Below are 16,543 nucleotides of genomic sequence, written 5' to 3' on the forward strand. Positions count from 1 at the left end.
TGTGATTGGGACTGGTTCATGTAAAAATGACTTGATTTGTGTTCTGTGAGTGGGACTGGCTAATGGAAAAGTGACTTGATTTGGGTTCTGTGATTGTAACTGGTTCATGTAAAAGTGACTTGATTTGAGTTCTGTGATTGGGACTGGCTAATGGAAAAGTGATTTGATTTGGGTTCTGTGATTGGGACTGGTTCATGTAAAAGTGACTTGATTTGGGTTCTGTGATTGGGACTGGCTAATGGAAAAGTGATTTGATTTGGGTTCTGTGATTGGGACTGGTTCATGTAAAAGTGACTTGATTTGGGTTCTGTGATTGGGACTGGCTTATGGAAAAGTGACTTGATTTGGGTTCTGTGATTGGGACTGGTTCATGTAAAAGTGACTTGATTCGGGTTCTGTGATTGGGACTGGCTAATGGAAAAGTGATTTGATTTGGGTTTTGTGATTGGGACTGGTTCATGTAAAAATGACTTGATTTGTGTTCTGTGAGTGGGACTGGCTAATGGAAAAGTGACTTGATTTGGGTTCTGTGATTGTAACTGGTTCATGTAAAAGTGACTTGATTTGAGTTCTGTGATTGGGACTGGCTAATGGAAAAGTGATTTGATTTGGGTTCTGTGATTGGGACTGGTTCATGTAAAAGTGACTTGATTTGGGTTCTGTGATTGGGACTGGCTAATGGAAAAGTGATTTGATTTGGGTTCTGTGATTGGGACTGGTTCATGTAAAAGTGACTTGATTTGGGTTCTGTGATTGGGACTGGCTTATGGAAAAGTGACTTGATTTGGGTTCTGTGATTGGGACTGGTTCATGTAAAAGTGACTTGATTCGGGTTCTGTGATTGGGACTGGCTAATGGAAAAGTGATTTGATTTGGGTTTTGTGATTGGGACTGGTTCATGTAAAAATGACTTGATTTGTGTTCTGTGAGTGGGACTGGCTAATGGAAAAGTGACTTGATTTGGGTTCTGTGATTGTAACTGGTTCATGTAAAAGTGACTTGATTTGAGTTCTGTGATTGGGACTGGCTAATGGAAAAGTGATTTGATTTGGGTTCTGTGATTGGGACTGGTTCATGTAAAGTGACTTGATTTGGGTTCTGTGATTGGGACTGGCTAATGGAAAAGTGATTTGATTTGGGTTCTGTGATTGGGACTGGTTCATGTAAAAGTGACTTGATTTGGGTTCTGTGATTGGGACTGGCTTATGGAAAAGTGACTTGATTTGGGTTCTGTGATTGGGACTGGTTCATGTAAAAGTGACTTGATTCGGGTTCTGTGATTGGGACTGGCTAATGGAAAAGTGATTTGATTTGGGTTTTGTGATTGGGACTGGTTCATGTAAAAATGACTTGATTTGTGTTCTGTGAGTGGGACTGGCTAATGGAAAAGTGACTTGATTTGGGTTCTGTGATTGTAACTGGTTCATGTAAAAGTGACTTGATTTGAGTTCTGTGATTGGGACTGGCTAATGGAAAAGTGATTTGATTTGGGTTCTGTGATTGGGACTGGTTCATGTAAAAGTGACTTGATTTGGGTTCTGTGATTGGGACTGGCTAATGGAAAAGTGATTTGATTTGGGTTCTGTGATTGGGACTGGTTCATGTAAAAGTGACTTGATTTGGGTTCTGTGATTGGGACTGGCTTATGGAAAAGTGACTTGATTTGGGTTCTGTGATTGGGACTGGTTCATGTAAAAGTGACTTGATTCGGGTTCTGTGAGTGGGACTGGCTAATGGAAAAGTGATTTGATTTGGGTTCTGTGATTGGGACTGGTTCATGTAAAAATGACTTGATTTGTGTTCTGTGAGTGGGACTGGCTAATGGAAAAGTGACTTGATTTGGTTTATGTGAGTGGGACTGGTTCATGTAAAAGTGACTTGATTTGAGTTATTTAAATGAGACTGGATCAAGTGTAAGTGACTTGATTTGGGTTCTGTGGGTGGGAGTAGCTCATGTAGCTCAGGTTGAAAACAGACACACGTCCATCAGCAAGTTCAAGCTTATAAGTGTATATATATATATATATCCTGTCTAACTGTCAGTTGATCCTGAGGAAGGCAAAAAACCCCTATGAAGTCTCTGCAATTTGCCTCAGAGGGGGAAACATTCCTTCCTCACTCCCAAGATGCAATGGGACCAGTCCCTGAATCAACTTGTACTAGTGAAAGTGTCTGGCTTTTTGACCTGTGTGGGACTGGTTTAGGTTTAGGTGAAAGTTTGATGCTCCGGCATATGGAAAAGGGACTGGCTTAGTGAGGAATGGAATGTATTGTACAATTGAGATGACTGGTGTGTGGGAAGGAGACTGGTATTTACTGGCTAGTGTGAAGGGACTGGTGTTCATGGAGCATGAATGGGACTGGCTCCTGTAAAACTATAAGCCTGTTTAACACCAGGGGGTTCTGTTATCATTCATTTGTGTTTAAAGGATAAGTAAACCTTAAAAATAAGTGAATGTACAATTGATGACGGGGCTATTCTAAGCACTATTGCAAAGTACATTCAGTATTTATTTTGTTTTTATTCCAAGATATTAAAGGAGAACTAAACCCTAAAAATGAATGTGGCTAAAAATGGCCTATTTTCTATAGTGAACTTATTGCACAAGGCTAAAGTTTGAGCTTGTCAATAGCAGCAATGATCCAGGACTTCAAACTTGTCACAGGGGGTCACCATCTTGGAAAGTGTCTGTGACACTCACATGCTCAGTGGGCTCTGATTGGCTGTTGAGAAGCTAAGCTTAGGGCTCGTCACTAATTATCCAGCAGAAAATGAGCTTCCCTGGCTGTAATATAAGCTGATGCTACAGGTTTGCTGATTATTCAATTCTGATGCTAATTGCACTGGTTTCTGTGCTGCCATGTAGTAATTATCTGTATTAATTACTAATCAGCCTTATATTGTGACATTTCTATTCTATGTGTACTGTATATTGTGAGTGGCTCCCTAAGCTCAGTAAGTGACAGCAGCACAGAGCATGTGAATCAGTGAATCAGCAGAAAAGAAGATGGGGAGCTACTGGGGCATCTTTGGAGACACAGATCTTTACTGCTAAAGGGCTGTGGTTGCCTTGGGCTGGTGCAGAAGCACAAAACATCATGTACAACATTTCTAGGCTTTAGTTCTCCTTTAAAAAGACTTTATTATGCATGTGGGGGCAAATTTCCCATGAAACCCTGCTCTTCATTTCAAAGAACCTTTTCCTGCAATCTGCTGATTGTAATTGGCCGGCAAGATAAAGACAACAGCAGCGTAATTGTATTTTTTTAAGCAGTTCCGTGTCGTGTCCTGGACACAATTTTGGTTATTTATTTAGCGTATAATCTCCCCGGATCACTCCTCTGTTGCTCCACGTCCCTCCCTCTCCCCCAGATGTGAATGTGCCTTTAAATTGCAAAGGGGACAATTCAAAGTGTATTTCCAACAACTTTAATATTGACCTAGAGACATTAATCAATAGCCTTGAGGCCACTTATGTTCTTTTCCCACAGTCCCTAAGGGATTAGAAGACACTCAGCAAGTCTTATAGAGGGTCAGCCTGTGAGTTAACCCTTTGGCGTCTCCCAGGACAGTGTGAATCTGTGTGTTGTACTACCCCACTGCCACTGGATTGACCAAATACCAGACATTCCCAGGGGCTGCCTTTAACCTCTTAGTGCCCGGAATTGCCTTCACTTTCTCCCGTCCTGTATTGTCCAGTGTAAAGCAGCAAACGGCACATCGTTTTTACGTTTTTCTCTACAACTGGTATAAATACTTTCAATTTCCCAAATGTAGCAAATTTCAGTTATTAGTGCGGTGTATGTGATTAGGGGGAGGTTATTTCCCTGCACAAGGTGAGTAGTCGATTTGTATTCTAAGGGCAGAGACACACGCTCAGATGCTGCCTACAGTGTCAGCACACATGCCAAGTTTGGCTGATTTGGACCTTATTGTCTGATGTTCTGGGCATGAATGATCAGATACTTTGATAAATCTCCTCTTCTTCGGGGCGACCAATCTCCCCAAACTGCCTCCTGCTGGCTAGAACAATTGGAGCGCTTTGTTTTCCGAAGACGCCCTCACGAGCAAACCTTGGACGACTTCGGAAAACGAATCGCTCCGAATGCCATCCCACTGGCCATTTAGACTCTAGCTGGCGGGAGGAGAAACTCGCGAAACTCCTGCGAAAATTCACCGCCGAAGATTCGCCGACGTCAAAAAAATTTGTACGTGCGTCGGAAAAGTCGCTTGCATCAAAACCGTCGCGCGTCTACACTATTCAGACACCCATTGACTTTAACGACAGCATCAAAATTGATGCGGGCGTCAAAATTCGAGTTTCGCGAAACAGGAGAAATTCACTACTTACACTTCATACCAAATCCTAAAGAGAGTTTAAAGGGGAGGTTCACCTTTAAGTTAACCTTTAGTAGGTTATAGAATGTCCAGTCCTTAGCAACTTTTTTATTGGTCTTCATTTTTATAATTTTTTAATTATTTGCCTTCGCCTTCTGACTCTTTCCAGATTTCAAATGGGGGTCACTGACCCCCATCTAAAAAAACAAATGCTCTGTAAGGCTACAAATGTATTGTTATTGTTACTTTTTATTATTCATCTTTCTATTCAGGCCTCTCCTATTCATATTCCAGTCTCTTATTCAAATCAGTGCATGGTTGCTAGGGGAATTTGGACCCTAGCAACCAGATGGCTGTAATTGCAAACTGCTGAATAAAAAGCTAAATAAGTCAAAAACCACAAATAATACAAAATGAAAACCAATTGCAAATTGTCTCAGAATATCCCTCTCTACATCATACTAACAGTTAATTTAAAGGTGAACAACCGTTTGATGGGATATTTTGCTTAAACGGAGCCAGTTCATGATCGGGGAATTTAAGGTGGGCTCCTGGCTCTCAGAGCTGACACTTGCACAAGGATTCATTCCGACAAGCAATATTATTTCATGACATGTTATCGGCCGCTATCAGATTGTCTGAGAAAGTAAAAAGGGAGGAAGATATATATTATATTATATTAACAATCTTCTTTCTAAAACTGAAAATGTCACCTTTTTTTTTTCCAACTGCCAGATTATGAAAGTATCTGATCATTCGTGCCCAGACCATTGGACAATGAGGTCCAAATCAGCCAAACTTGGCATGTGTGCTGACACTCTAGGCAGAATCTAGTGACGTAACCACAAGGGGCCCTTGATTAGAGCCACAGCCGAGTCAGTCACCCTGTGCTTGGGAGTTTTAGTTCTACTACAACAGCTGGAGAGTGTGGATTTCATCTCTTCCCCTATATGTATATGTATATAGTGATGAATGAAATGCCTTCCTTGTTCTTGTCTGACAGACAGTGATGAGTGTGCGGAGGGAACGGACGACTGCCACATTGATGCCATCTGCCAGAACAGCCCGAAATCTTACAGATGTATTTGCAAAGCTGGTTATAAGGGACAAGGAAAAGAGTGTGAAGGTGAGACGAGACCAGGGCTGCGATTGCTCTTTGTTTACTAAATCTTTGTAAATAGCGGAATTCCTCAAACCATTTATTCACATTTACAGCTGCTGTTTGCTGGCTGGAGCCCCCCTGCTGCTCCGGCTAATTGTCTTGTGGATACTTGCCACTCATCTCTACTGCAGTAGCCACTGGCTTGTACTTGCCTCAATCCCCCAGCCACTCATTGGTGCCCCCCTGGCCTTCCATTGAGTTCTCCCCTAATTCTTTGTTACATTCTCTCTCTCTTCTTTAATCCCTAAACTAGGGATGCACCGAATCCAGGATTTGGTTCGGGATTCGGCCAGGATTCGGGCTTTTTCAGTAGGATTCGGATTCGGCCGAATCCTTCTGCCCGGCCGAACCGAATCCGAATCCTAACTTGCATATTCAAATTAGGGACAGGGAGGGACATTCCGTGACTTTTTGTAAAAAAACAAGGAAGTAAAAATGTTTTCCCCTTCCCACCCCTAATTTGCATATGCAAATTAGGGTTAGGATTCGGTTCGGTATCCAAAATAGTGGATTCGGTGCATCCCTACCCTGAACCCCATTTTCTTTTTACCCCTAGAGCTTCCTTCTTATTCCCACTGCTCCTTTACCTCTTGTTCCCAAATGGAAACTGATACTGCTGCTTTCCCCCCAGAGATATAGATATATATGTATTTATATGTATTTATATGTATTTATATTTATTTATATGTATTTATATGTATTTATATGTATTTATATTTATTTATATGTATTTATATGTATTTATATATATTTATATGTATTTATATATATTTATATGTATTTATATGTACAGGGAGAGGTGACAGTCGGAGATGACAGATATGTGTCTCTATTTCATTAGAAAGCAGGTGCAGAATCAAATTGTAACCTTGAAGTTGTGGGATTAAAGTAATAGGGATGCACCAAATCCACTATTTTGGATTCGGCCGAATAACAAACCAAATCCAAATCCTAATTTGCATATGAAAATTACGGGTGGTAAGGGGAAAACATTTTTTGCTTCCTTGTTTTGTGACAAAAAGTCACGCGATTTCCCTCCCCGCCCCTAATATCCATATTCAAATTAGGATTCGGTTCGTCCGGGCAGAAGAATTTGGCCAAATCCGAATCCGGCTGAAAAAGGCCGAATCCCGAACCGAATCTTGGATTCGGTTCATCCCTAACTAGTAAACAGGCTGTGGTCGTTAAATGCTATGAATAATTTCATAGATGACAGTGTTACGGGTAGCGATGGGCGAATAAATTTGCCTGGCACAAATTTGCAGCGAATTTTTGCATTATGCCGCCGGCAAATACATTTCCGAAACTCCAGGGAAAATTTGCCGGCATCAAAAAATATGGGGTGCGAGTCACAAAAAGTCACAAAACCGCCACACGTCAACACTATAAACCATCCACATCCATTGTCATGGAACAATATTAGAACATTTTCTGTCAATGAAAGTTGTTGGGTGGTCACCGAAATGCTGTGTCCCTTGTTGATATTACTCACTCATTGGTCAATGAAATGTAACTCGCACTACTACTTGATTGCAGCCCACCCAACCATCATTTATTTCAGTGCTTGGACCCTTTATCTGGAAATCCCCCCATCCCAAAGATTTCAGGACAATAGATCCAAGGCCGCCATTAGAAATCACAGGACCCCGTACAACAACATTTTCTGGGTCCCCTGGTTCCCGCCCACCCCCCAAGCCCCACCCTAGATCCTGCCCACCCCCACACCACAGTAAAAAGGCCACACAGACAGCGCTAAACCCCCTCGCACACAATGGTGGTCAGAACCCCATTATACATGTAAGAAAATCATTGGCGGCCAGGGTCCCACTTACAAGTTTTTTTTTTAAAAAAACATTGGTGGTCAGGGCCCCCCTATAAGTTAAAAAAAATATATTGATGCCAGGCCCCCCCCCTTCAAGTTAAAAGGAAATATTGGTGGCCAGGAGCCTATATAGTGATAAAACAATAAATTGGTGGCCAGTGGCTTAATCAAATTAAAAAAAAACACATTGATGTTCTGTGGAACTCACCCTAGGCCCCTTTCGTGGCTTTGGGTCTTTTTGTGGCTTTGAGTATTAGGAACTTCAGCTCCTCGGGACTTCGGATCTTCTGGACTTCTGCTCTTCAGGACGTCTGCTCTTCTGGACTAGAGATGTCGCGAACTGTTCGCCGGCGAACTTGTTCGCGCGAACATCGGGTGTTCGCGCTCGCCGGAAGTTCGCGAACGTCGCGCGACGTTCGCCATTTTGGGTTCGCCATTGTTGGCGCTTTTTTTTGCCCTCTCACCCCAGACCAGCAGGTACATGGCAGCCAATCAGGAAGCTCTCCCCTGGACCACTCCCCTTCCCTATAAAAACCGAAGCCCTGCAGCGTTTTTTCACTCTGCCTGTGTGTGCTGAAGAGATAGTGTAGGGAGAGAGCTGCTGCCTGTTAGTGATTTCAGGGACAGTTGAAAGTTTGCTGGCTAGTAATCGTTTTGATACTGCTCTGTTATTGGAGGGACAGAAGTCTGCAGGGGTTTGAGGGACATTTAAGCTTAGGTAGCTTTGCTGGCTAGTAATCTACCTTCTACTGCAGTGCTCTGTATGTAGCTGCAGTGGGCAGCTGTCCTGCTTCTGATCTCATCTGCTGACTGCTGCAATAACAGTAGTCCTTGTAAGGACTGCTTTTATTTATTTTTTTGTTGTTTTACTACTACTACTACTACTACTACTATAAGAGCCCAGTGCTATTAGTCTAGCAGTGTTGGGGAGTGGGACTGGTGTGCTAATCTGCTGCTCCTAGTAGTTCAGCAGCACCAACTTTAATTTTTTTTTTTAATATTCATTTTTTTTTATTTTACTTTTTTTATTTTACTACCGCTGTAGTAGTGTATAAGTTGACCTTTTAGGCATTATTTGCCCTGTAGGCATTATTTGCACACTGTTTTCTTCAACCCGCCATCGAGCTGTGTGACCTTGTTCACATTCTGTCTAAATATCCATAATATTACCGTCTCCAGAAAAAACACCGGAGTCACTTTTTTCAAGCAGCCATAATATATTTTACGTAATCCGTATCCACCGCTGTAGTAGTGTATACGTTGGCCTTGTAGGCATTATTTGCACACTGTTTTCTTCAACCCGCCATCTAGCTGTGTGACCTTGTTCACATTCTGTCTAAATATCCATAATATTACCGTCTCCAGAAAAAACACCGGAGTGACTTTTTTCAAGCAGCATTCATATATTTTACGTAATCCGTATCCACCGCTGTAGTAGTGTATACGTTGGCCTTGTAGGCATTATTTGCACACTGTTTTCTTCAACCCGCCATCGAGCTGTGTGACCTTGTTCACATTCTGTCTAAATATCCATAATATTACCGTCTCCAGAAAAAACACCAGAGTCACTTTTTTCAAGCAGCATTCATATATTTTACGTAATCCGTATCCACCGCTGTAGTAGTGTATACGTTGGCCTTGTAGGCATTATTTGCACACTGTTTTCTTCAACCCGCCATCGAGCTGTGTGACCTTGTTCACATTCTGTCTAAATATCCATAATATTACCGTCTCCAGAAAAAACACCGGAGTCACTTTTTTCAAGCAGCATTCATATATTTTACGTAATCCGTATCCACCGCTGTAGTAGTGTATACGTTGGCCTTGTAGGCATTATTTGCACACTGTTTTCTTCAACCCGCCATCGAGCTGTGTGACCTTGTTCACATTCTGTCTAAATATCCATAATATTACCGTCTCCAGAAAAAACACCGGAGTCACTTTTTTCAAGCAGCCATAATATATTTTACGTAATCCGTATCCACCGCTGTAGTAGTGTATACGTTGACCTTGTAGGCATTATTTGCACACTGTTTTCTTCAACCCGCCATCGAGCTGTGTGACCTTGTTCACATTTTGTCTAAATATTGATAATATTATCGTCTCTAGAAAAACCACTTGAGTTACTTTTTTTCAAGCAGCATTCATATATTTTACGTAATCCGTATCCACCGCTGTAGTAGTGTATACGTTGACCTTGTAGGCATTATTTGCACAGTGTTTTCTTCAACCCGCCATCGAGCTGTGTGAGCTTGTTCACATTTTGTCTAAATATTGATAATATTATCGTCTCTAGAAAAACCACTTGAGTTACTTTTTTTCAAGCAGCATTCATATATTTTACGTAATCCGTATCCACCGCTGTAGTAGTGTATACGTTGACCTTGTAGGCATTATTTGCACACTGTTTTCTTCAACCCGCCATCGAGCTGTGTGAGCTTGTTCACATTTTGTCTAAATATTGATAATATTATCGTCTCTAGAAAAACCACTTGAGTTACTTTTTTTCAAGCAGCATTCATATATTTTACGTAATCCGTATCCACCGCTGTAGTAGTGTATACGTTGACCTTGTAGGCATTATTTGCACAGTGTTTTCTTCAACCCGCCATCGAGCTGTGTGAGCTTGTTCACATTTTGTCTAAATATTGATAATATTATCGTCTCTAGAAAAACCACTTGAGTTACTTTTTTTCAAGCAGCATTCATATATTTTACGTAATCCGTATCCACCGCTGTAGTAGTGTATACGTTGACCTTGTAGGCATTATTTGCACACTGTTTTCTTCAACCCGCCATCGAGCTGTGTGACCTTGTTCACATTCTGTCTAAATATCCATAATATTACCGTCTCCAGAAAAAACACCGGAGTCACTTTTTTCAAGCAGCCATAATATATTTTACGTAATCCGTATCCACCGCTGTAGTAGTGTATACGTTGGCCTTGTAGGCATTATTTGCACACTGTTTTCTTCAACCCGCCATCGAGCTGTGTGACCTTGTTCCCATTCTGTCTAAATATCCATAATATTACCGTCTCCAGAAAAAACACCGGAGTCACTTTTTTCAAGCAGCCATAATATATTTTACGTAATCCGTATCCACCGCTGTAGTAGTGTATACGTTGGCCTTGTAGGCATTATTTGCACACTGTTTTCTTCAACCCGCCATCGAGCTGTGTGACCTTGTTCACATTCTGTCTAAATATCCATAATATTACCGTCTCCAGAAAAAACACCGGAGTCACTTTTTTCAAGCAGCCATAATATATTTTACGTAATCCGTATCCACCGCTGTAGTAGTGTATACGTTGGCCTTGTAGGCATTATTTGCACACTGTTTTCTTCAACCCGCCATCGAGCTGTGTGACCTTGTTCCCATTCTGTCTAAATATCCATAATATTACCGTCTCCAGAAAAAACACCGGAGTCACTTTTTTCAAGCAGCATTCATATATTTTACGTAATCCGTATCCACCGCTGTAGTAGTGTATACGTTGGCCTTGTAGGCATTATTTGCACACTGTTTTCTTCAACCCGCCATCGAGCTGTGTGACCTTGTTCACATTCTGTCTAAATATCCATAATATTACCGTCTCCAGAAAAAACACCGGAGTCACTTTTTTCAAGCAGCCATAATATATTTTACGTAATCCGTATCCACCGCTGTAGTAGTGTATACGTTGGCCTTGTAGGCATTATTTGCCCAGTTTTTTTGGCCGCAGCCACTGAAGCACAGAGGCCAGAAAAAATATGCCATATAAATGCTGAAAATAGTCATTTTTTGCCATACGTTGACTCAACGTATATGGCAAAAAATGACTATTTTCAGCATTTATATGGCATATTTTTTCTGGCAACTGTGCTTCAGTGGCTGCAACCAAAAAAACTGGGCAAACAATGTCTACAAGGTCAACGTATGGCGAAAAATGACTATTTTCAGCATTTATATGGCATATTTTTTCTGGCAACTGTGCTTCAGTGGCTGCAACCAAAAAAACTGGGCAAACAATGTCTACAAGGTCAACGTATGGCGAAAAATGACTATTTTCAGCATTTATATGGCATATTTTTTCTGGCAACTGTGCTTCAGTGGCTGCGTCCAAAAAAACTGGGCAAACAATGCCTACAAGGTCAACGTATGGCAGTTGTTTAAAGAGAACAGTAGATTACTAGCCAGCAAAGCTACCTAAGCTAAAATGTCCCTCAAATCCCTGCAGACTTCTGTCCCTCCAATACAGAGCAGTATCAAGCAGATTACTAGCCAGCAAACTTACTATCATCTGTCCCTGAAATCACTAACAGCTCTCCCCCTACACTATCTCTTCCAAGCACACACAGGCAGATTTTTCAGATACATTTTTGCCCTTGATCCCCCTCTGGCATGCCACTGTCCAGGTCGTTGCACCCTTTAAACAACTTTAAAATCATTTTTCTGGCCAGAAATGTCTTTTCTAGATGTTAAAGTTCGCCTTCCCATTGAAGTCTATGGGGTTCGCGAACCGTTCGCGAACCGCTCGCATTTTTGCGCAAGTTCGCGAATATGTTCGCGAACTTTTTTTCCGACGTTCGCTACATCCCTATTCTGGACTTCTGCTCTTCTGGACTTCGGGTCTTCGGGACTTTGACTCTTCTGGACTTCGTTTCTTTGGGTTTTCTGGACTTTGGCTCTTCGGGACTTTGGCTCTTCGGGACTTCTGCTCTTCGAAACTTCAGGTTCTTCTGAACTTCAGGATTTGGGACTTTAGTTCTTCTGGACTTTGACTCTTCGGGATTTCGGCTCTTCGGGACTTCGGCTCTTCTGGACTTCAGCTCTCCGGGACTTCTGCTCTTCGGGACTTTGGGTCTTCGTGACTTCTGCTCTTCGTGACTTCGGCTCTTTGGGACTTCAGCTCTTGGGGACCCGCTCTTCGGGACTTCTGCTCTTCAGGACGTCTGCTCTTCGGGACTTCGGGTCTTTGGGTCTTTTGGACTTCAGCTTTTCTGGACTTCAGCTCTTCTGCTCTTTGGGACTTCGGCTCTTTGGGACTTCAGCTGTTCGGGACCCGCTCTTCAGGACTTCTGCTCTTCAGGATGTCTCACTTCGGGTCTTTGGGTATTTTGGACTTCAGCTTTTCTGGACTTCAGCTCTTCTGGACTTCTGCTCTTCTGGAATTCTGCTCTTCCGGACTTCGGCTCTTCGGGACTTCAGCTCTTCGGGACTTCAGCTCTTCGGGACTTCTGCTCTTTGGGACTTTGGGTCTTCGGGACTTTTGCTCTTCAGAACTTCTGCTCTTCGGGACTTCAGATCTTCTGGCCCCAGCTCTTCAGGCCTTCTGGACTTTGGCTCTTCAGGACTTCGGCTCTTTGGGACTTCCAGAGAAACTAGTGGTAGCACGTGCCATGGTATGAATCCAAGGAGGTGCACCTCATATATACTGTAGTCCAACTGCAATCAGTCCAAAGTCTAGAACAGCTTTTAATGGAAGGGCTGTGTCCCTTCTTCTAAATTACGGGGGGGGGGGAATTCAATAGTGATTTTTATAAATACACCGTTTCTATGATTCTTTTCTTTCTATAAGTTTAATGGCTCATAGGGAAGTGCCCACGGTGAATATATATCAGTTGGGTGTACTTTCCTCATGGCAACACAAAGGGGCCTATTTATTAAACCTCAAGATTTTAATGGAGAAAACTCACATTTTTTTTGTGGAAAATAAAAAAACATGAATTTTTAGAGATTTATTACACCCCACAGCTGCTAAAAATCTGTATCTGAAAATACTCCATCTCAAACCTGTCGAGGTCATGTTGAAGTCAATGGCAGATATCCCTGAAGTTGTTTCTTGACGTCGTGATCAAGGTTTTTGTCCAATAAATTTGAGTTTTTGCAGCTTTTTGATAAAGTCGATCAAACGATTCAAATTGATTTTGTTGGACGTTTTTTTCTATTGGATCTCTTATCCAGAAACCCGTCATCCAGAAAGTGCAGAGTGAAATCGCCCAGAGCTTCGATATTACAGTTCTGTACGTTGTGATAGACCCCACGTAGCAAGTGTCTGTATAGCAGCTGTTGTTCAGTGTCCTTATGTCCTCAAATATGTCGTTGCTTTATATAAATATACAAATAATAAGAAGAACCAAATCGCTTACATTTGTCCCCGTGTAGGAGAACCTGCGCCCGTACATTGTACTAACATTTATAGAAGCACAAAGTGAAAGCAAACCCTACAAATAAACACATATTCCATTTTCCTTTAAAGTTTATTTTTTTCTTTTTTTTTTTTTTTCCTGGAATTGATAAAACACAGCTGGAATTTTGCTGTAACAGCGCCTTGTGATTTTAACCCCGATTGTAACCCTCTGACGAACTTTCTAGAGAACTTTGCAGCCACGATTGCATATCAAGTTGCACGCTTGCGCATAATCAATGGAAACACGTTGAGTGTAAAAACATTAGGGAGGCACCGAATCCAGGATTCGGTTCGGGATTCGGCCAGGATTCGGGCTTTTTCAGTAGGATTCGGATTCGGCCGAATCCTTCTGCCCAGCCGAACCGAATCCGAATCTTAATTTGCATATGCAAATTAGGGACAGGGAGGGACATTGCGTGACTTTTTGTAAAAAAAAACAAGGAAGTAAAAAATGTTTCCCCTTCCCACCCCTAATTTGCATATGCAAATTAGGGTTAGGATTCGGTTCGGTATTCGGCCGAATCTTGAGGAAAGGATTCGGGGGTTCAGCCGAATCCAAAATAGTGGATTCGGTGCATCCCTAGAAAAAATCGAATTCTGCCGGAACATGGTTCCACTTTGGGGGGCACGGGAATAGCTAATGATATCAGCATTATTTGTAAGGGCAGAGACAGGCAAGAAGATTCGGGGAGATTCAGTCGCCCGACGACAAATTGCCTCTTCTTTGGGCAACTAATCTCCCCGAACTGCAGTTTCCCGAAGTCGACCGAAGCTGCCTCACGAGGAAACTTCAGAAAACGAAGTGCTCCAAGTGCCATCCCGCTAGCGATTTAGATTCTAGCCGGCAGGAAGACAGTTGGGGAGATTAGTCGCCCGAAGAAGAAGCAACTGCGCGCCCAATTCGGGTGTGCCGGCATTAATTTCGGGCAAGGCTCGGCGGCCCAATACAGGACTGTCCACTAGTGTCCTGCACGGAACCAATTTCTTTAACCCGACCCGCAACCCGGACCCGCAACCTGCATTCTTACCCGCTACCCGACCTGCAAGTACCTTATCCACAACCCGATCCGCGACCCGCTGACCAACAAAAAACAGGAAGTGTTGTCATTGTAAACCGGAAGTGACATCATTAGAAGTGGGCATGACCACAAAAAGGAGGAAAACTCGCTATTGAGAAGACCCGCAAACCCACAGAACTGTCAACCCGCGTCTGTACCTGCACCCGAAACTTCTACCTGCAACCCGCATGTTACCCGCCTTTTTGCGGGTACCCAATCCGCTGCAGGACTCTACTGTACGCAGCCCGGTGGTTGGGGACCCCTGATCTAGATGCCTATCTAGAAATACAGGTATGGGACCTATTATCCAGAGTGCCCGGGACCTGGGGCTTTCCGGATAACAGATCTTTCCATAATTTGGATCTTCATGCTACTAGAAAATCGTGTAAACATTAAATAAACCCAATAGGCTGGTTTTGCTTCCAATAAGGATTAATTATATCTTGGTTGGGATCAAGTACTTCTACGAGCTACTGTTTCTTTATTACAGAGAAAAAGGGCATCAATTTTAAAAATCTGAATTATTTCCTACAATGGTGTCCATGGGAGACAGACTTCCCGTAATTCAGAGCTTTCTGCATAAGGGATAACGGTTCTCATACCTGTACTACAAAACTTGGGCAGGTAAAAGTAGTTTAGGTCCTATAGAAGTCAATGGGAGCTGTGCTGATCTTTTTGACACGCGCTCAGATTCGGGGGAGATTCAGTCGCCACCGCGATAAATCTCCTCTTCTTCGGGGCGACTAATCTCCCCAAACTGCCTCCCGCCGGCTAGAATGTAAATCTCCGGTGGAATGGCACTTGGATTGATTCGTTTTCCAAAGTCGCCCGTAGTTACCTCGTGAGGCAACTTCGTAAATCTCCGGTGGAATGGCACTTGGATTGATCCATTTTCCAAAGTCGCCCGAAGTTACCTTGTCAGTCAACTTCATAAATCTCCGGTGGAGTGGCACTTGGATTGATCCATTTTCCAAAGTCGCCCGAAGTTACCTTGTGAGTCAACTTCATAAATCTCCGGTGGAGTGGCACTTGGATTGATCCATTTTCCAAAGTCGCCCGAAGTTACCTCGTGAGTCAACTTCATAAATCTCCGGTGGAATGGCACTTGGATTGATCCGTTTTCCAAAGTTGCCCGAAGTTTCCTCGCGAGGCGACTTCATAAATCTCCGGTGGAATGGCACTTGGATTGATCCGTTTTCCAAAGTCGCCCGAAGTTTCCTCGCGAGGCGACTTCGGATCGCACCAATTGCCATCCCGCCAGAGATTTACATTCTAGCCGGAGGAAGGCAGTTTGGGGAGACTAGTCGCCCCAAAAAAGAGGAGATGTGTCGCTGGGCGACTAATCGCCCCGAATCTGAGTGTGTGTCTGCCCTTAGAGGTCTTCGTATTTTTTTTCTGCTAGGAATTGTTTTTTCCTGGTTGAGGTTTTTAGAGGGAAAACTCAAATTTTTCCTGCTAAAAATCGGAAAATACTCCATCTCAAACCTGTCGAGGTGACCTATGACCTATCAGTGTGTAAATACCCAAAGAATCCGTGTCCACTTCCTACTTTTAGGGGGTTATTAATCAAGGTCCGAACCTTAAATAATTCTTAGTTTTCAGAGGAAAAAAAAAAAACTAAGAATCTTTCGAGATTTATTAAAGTCCGATGGTCTAAAATCTCAGAATCCGAAACCCCGGTATCTAAAAACTCTTGAGGTCAATGGGGAAGGTTCCAGTGTCTGCGCTGATGTCCGTACCATTAACCGATGAGTTTGTGGTTTCTGCGCAAAAATTTTTTCCGCGCAAAGCTCTGAAGTTTGGCCGACCCTATTTTTTCTGACCTTTTTCTTCATAAATAAGGTCCATTTGGGCAATCGGAGTTGCTCGGATTTTTTACTTCAGACCTTGATAAATAACCCCCTTAAAGTTCTTGGAAGAAGAAGCAAAAATCTATAAAAAACAGGTAACTGTGATGGGTCTTTTAGTGGTTTCTGTGTTATGGGGCCTC

General features: G+C 42.7%; 1 protein-coding gene across 3 annotated transcripts in view; it reads left to right on the forward strand.

The window, feature by feature from the left end:
* Nucleotides 1–16,543, forward strand: part of scube1.L (signal peptide, CUB domain, EGF-like 1 L homeolog) — a 127,706-nt gene that overhangs the window by 2,279 nt on the left and 108,884 nt on the right. For all 3 annotated transcript variants that reach the window (XM_041585840.1, XM_041585841.1, XM_041585842.1), the window contains exon 2: nucleotides 5,343–5,465. In XM_041585840.1, coding sequence (XP_041441774.1) covers nucleotides 5,343–5,465 — 123 coding nt within the window. The remainder of the gene's footprint in view (nucleotides 1–5,342; nucleotides 5,466–16,543) is intronic.

The sequence above is a fragment of the Xenopus laevis genome, chromosome 3L (genome assembly GCF_017654675.1).
Source record: "Xenopus laevis strain J_2021 chromosome 3L, Xenopus_laevis_v10.1, whole genome shotgun sequence".
Classification (NCBI taxonomy): Eukaryota; Metazoa; Chordata; class Amphibia; order Anura; family Pipidae; genus Xenopus; species Xenopus laevis.